This window comes from Elephas maximus, chromosome 7 (assembly GCF_024166365.1).
Source record: "Elephas maximus indicus isolate mEleMax1 chromosome 7, mEleMax1 primary haplotype, whole genome shotgun sequence".
Lineage (NCBI taxonomy): Eukaryota > Metazoa > Chordata > Mammalia > Proboscidea > Elephantidae > Elephas > Elephas maximus.
The window spans coordinates 111,149,237-111,152,787 of NC_064825.1; the positions used below are offsets into that span (position 1 = coordinate 111,149,237).

Genomic DNA, 3,551 nt, shown 5'->3' on the forward strand with positions numbered 1-3,551 from the left:
TTTTTCCCACTATATTTTTCTTTTATTTGGAATTTAATGTAGACATATTGAGTACAGAAGGGTGTACAAGTTTGTCAAGTAAAACTGAGTTAAGGAGATAGAACTGTTACGCATAGTCCCAAATGACAGCCTGCATTTCATTTTACTTTGAATAAGTTTAGGTGAATATTTCTGTGTAACACATTTGGCAAATTCAAATAAGTTTTTGAATTTTTCTATGGTGGATGGGAGTCCTGTTGATAAACATTCACAAATTATGTTCATGTTCCAAACATATATACATATAAATATATATATAAGTAACCAAAATAAATTAATAAAATGGTTAAGTGGGCAAAACAATAGCATGAAACACAGATAGGGCGGGCACTCGTTGTCTCTATTTTTTGTATATTCTTGTTTTCTGAGATCCATTTCTAAGCCTCTAGTACAGCCTATCGAAACTATCATTCAGTCATGTTGGAGATCTTCTGAAAACATGTTCATGTTATAGACCTAACTTATTCAGCTTAGCATTCATGTATATAGGATACCATATACACACACACACACACACACAGATGCACACACAGACACACACATACAGTATTCACTCAATAAAAACTGGTGGATTCAAAGTGGGAGTATGGAGCAAGGTGTATATAAGCTTAATATGTGACTGACTTGATTTGTAAACATTCACTTAAAGCTCAATAAAAATTATTTAAAAAAAAATCAATCCTGTAGTCAAGGCTTAAACACACACACACACACATACTTTTGCACTAACAAAACCTAATCAGTACTAAAGGGATTTTTTTAAAACTTAGGTTTTTTTTTTTTCCTTCCTTCTGAAAATTATAAAAATCCTGTGATGTAGTAGAAAGAGGAGGGAATTTGAAGTCTGATTTGAGTTTGAGTGCCAACTCTGCCAACTATTAGCTATTTGAACTTCAACAAGTTACCTTATATCTCTGGGCCCGTTTTCTCATATGTACAATAAAATAAATAAATAACTCCTATCCCTGAGAGGTCTCGATTTAAACTGAATGATACATATACAAGTACCCAGCAAGGGCCTGCAGAAAGTGAGGGTTTTATATATATTATTATGTATTAGCACGCACATTGCAAGTCCAAAGCCACTGTCAAACATACATACACATATACGACAATGTATGTTATCAATGTTTGATGCTGCCACTTTAGAGGAAGAAATTATAATAAAAAAACTTAAAAAAAAATCCGGTGGATTCAATATTACATTCCCATTTCCTTGTGTTTGTTCATTCTAGTCTGTCCTGAATAAAATGCCTTCTTCACTGAAATGTGTTTCCCAAAATCCTGCACATTCTCCACACCAACTTCAAATAATAACTCTTTTATGAGGACATATTTTTAATGTCCCTAAACTGAGTTGTATTATTGCTCGCCCCAAACATTCTAGGGTAATTATTAGAGTTGGTCTTATTCAATAGCCACTTTTTTTATTGCTCCAGCAACACCACTAGATTATGCATTCCTTGAAGGCATGTCTTATCTTTAATTCCATTTGTATATATATAAAAAACCAAACCCACTGCCTTCGAGTCGATTTTGACTCAAATCGACCCTATAGGACCGTGTAGAACTGTCGCATAGAGTTTCCAAGGAGCGCCTGGTAGATTCAAACTGCTGACATTTTGGTTAACAGCCAAGCACTTAACCACCTCACCAACAGGGTTTCCTTGTATATACATATATATGTGTGTGTGTGTGTATATATATATACACATGTATATATATACACACACATCTATATATACACACACACAGGCACATATATATATGTATGCAAAAAACGTGTGTTTCTGGAGAACCCAGTATGCTCCAGGTATCTTATAAGACAGGGTTGGAATTAATGTTTATTCGGGTAATGCAAGGTGCCCCACATGATATATATATTATCTTTTGGACTTCACTCCCAGATAATGAGCTATCTCATGGTATCACATTTTCGTAGATTTTAAACTAAGAATGAAAGAAATTGTGGTCTTTTCTTTAAGTACGAGACAAAGCCAAGTTTATTCTCTTTGACGCAAAATCTACATTCTTTCTATTTTGCAATATTAATTATAATTTTAAAAGATATCTTTAGAAACAAGCTTTGTGGACAAACATTATTTAAAAGTGAGGAACAAATACTACTGAAATAATAAGTTCAATGAAAAAAGAGTTTAATGTCCTTTATCCTGCTGACTGTATTCTTGACATCCTTATTCCTCTGGCTGTAGATCACGGGACTGAACATGGGGATCACCACAGTGTAAAACACAGAGGCTACTTTGACGGTGTGCCTGGAGTTTTTGGAGTTGGGCACACAGTAGAGGAAGAGAATGGTGCCATGGAAGATGGTGATGGCAGTCAGATGAGAGGCACAAGTAGAGAATGCCTTACGACGACCACTGGCTGAACGCATTTTCAAGATGGTGACAACGATAAACACATGAGGTGAGAATGATGAGTAATACACTTACCTCATTAAAAGTGATAGAGATGAATAGCAGTAACTGGCTGAGAGAAGTATCAGAGCAAGAAAGGGAGAGAAGCAAGGAGAACTCACAGAAGAAGTGACTGTGTTGGAACCATGAAAAGATAATTTCAAAGCAGAGCATGTGAGTATCAAGGAACACCCTACTCCCCATGCATATGATCCCACCACCAGCATAGCACAGAGTCTCTGGGACATGGCAACTGTGTAGAGCAGAGGGTTGCAAATGGCCACAAAATGGTCATAGCCCATTATAGCTAATAGAAAGACTTCAGTAACCACAACGGTACAAAAGAGAAAGAATTGCGCCACACATCCTAAAAATGAAATGCTTCGGTCTTCTGCAACTAGGTTTCCCAGCATTTTGGGAGCAATGATAGAGGAATAGCAGAAATCCACAAATGAGAGGTGGCTGAGGAAAAAGTACATGGGGGTGTGCAGCTTGGGGTTAATTTTGATGATTACAATCATCCCAAGATTCCCCACAACAGTGACACTGTAGATGGCAAGAAATACCAGGAAGAGGGGAACCTGCAGTTCTGGGCAATCTGAGAAGCCCAAAAGGGTGAATGTGACACCACATTTATTTCTCTCTGACAATGACATGACTTCTGTTGAAATCTGAAAGTCAGTCCTAGAAGTTAAAAAAAAATAATTAAATAATTAAACGTAGCTGGGACAGAGGAAGTTTGGATCGACTTCCACTTGCCAAGACTGGAAAGCATTTCTCTTTCAGAATCTATGCTTTTATTACCAAAATGTGATAAATTTCTAAAATTTTAAAACATGATTACGACTTAAAGAATATAGAGATCATAATGTTAATTTTAAGTCAATTTCTCACACAACACCTTCAGTTCTCCTTGAATGTTATCAATTCATAGAAGACAAACCTGACCTGATGTTGGATTATGTCAGCCTCACAGTCAATAACAAAAATCAGAAAACCTAAATTATATCATTTAATCAGTTTATAACATGTACACACTAAGGACATAAAGAATGGACAACCCTAACACTTCCCATTTGTGCTTTTATTCTT

The 3,551-nt window shown here is 36.0% G+C and overlaps 1 protein-coding gene across 1 annotated transcript; it reads right to left on the reverse strand.

Annotated features, from left to right (window-relative positions):
* Positions 1 to 2,179: 2,179 nt before the first annotated feature.
* Positions 2,180 to 3,115, reverse strand: LOC126080356 (olfactory receptor 5D16-like). The gene is made up of 2 exons (XM_049891600.1): positions 2,692 to 3,115; positions 2,180 to 2,427 (listed from the first exon to the last, which is right to left on the reverse strand). The coding sequence occupies exons 1-2, from the start codon at positions 3,113 to 3,115 to the stop codon at positions 2,180 to 2,182; spliced, it is 672 nt and encodes a 223-aa protein (XP_049747557.1).
* Positions 3,116 to 3,551: the final 436 nt, after the last annotated feature.

Coding starts and splice junctions, on each gene's coding strand:
- LOC126080356 (XM_049891600.1), bottom strand. CDS start 3,115: ATGTCATTGTCAGAGAGAAATAAATGTGGTGTCACATTCACCCTTTTG. Junction 2,428..2,691: donor TGCCATGTCCCAGAGACTCT/GTGCTATGCTGG, acceptor AAATGCGTTCAG/CCAGTGGTCGTCGTAAGGCA.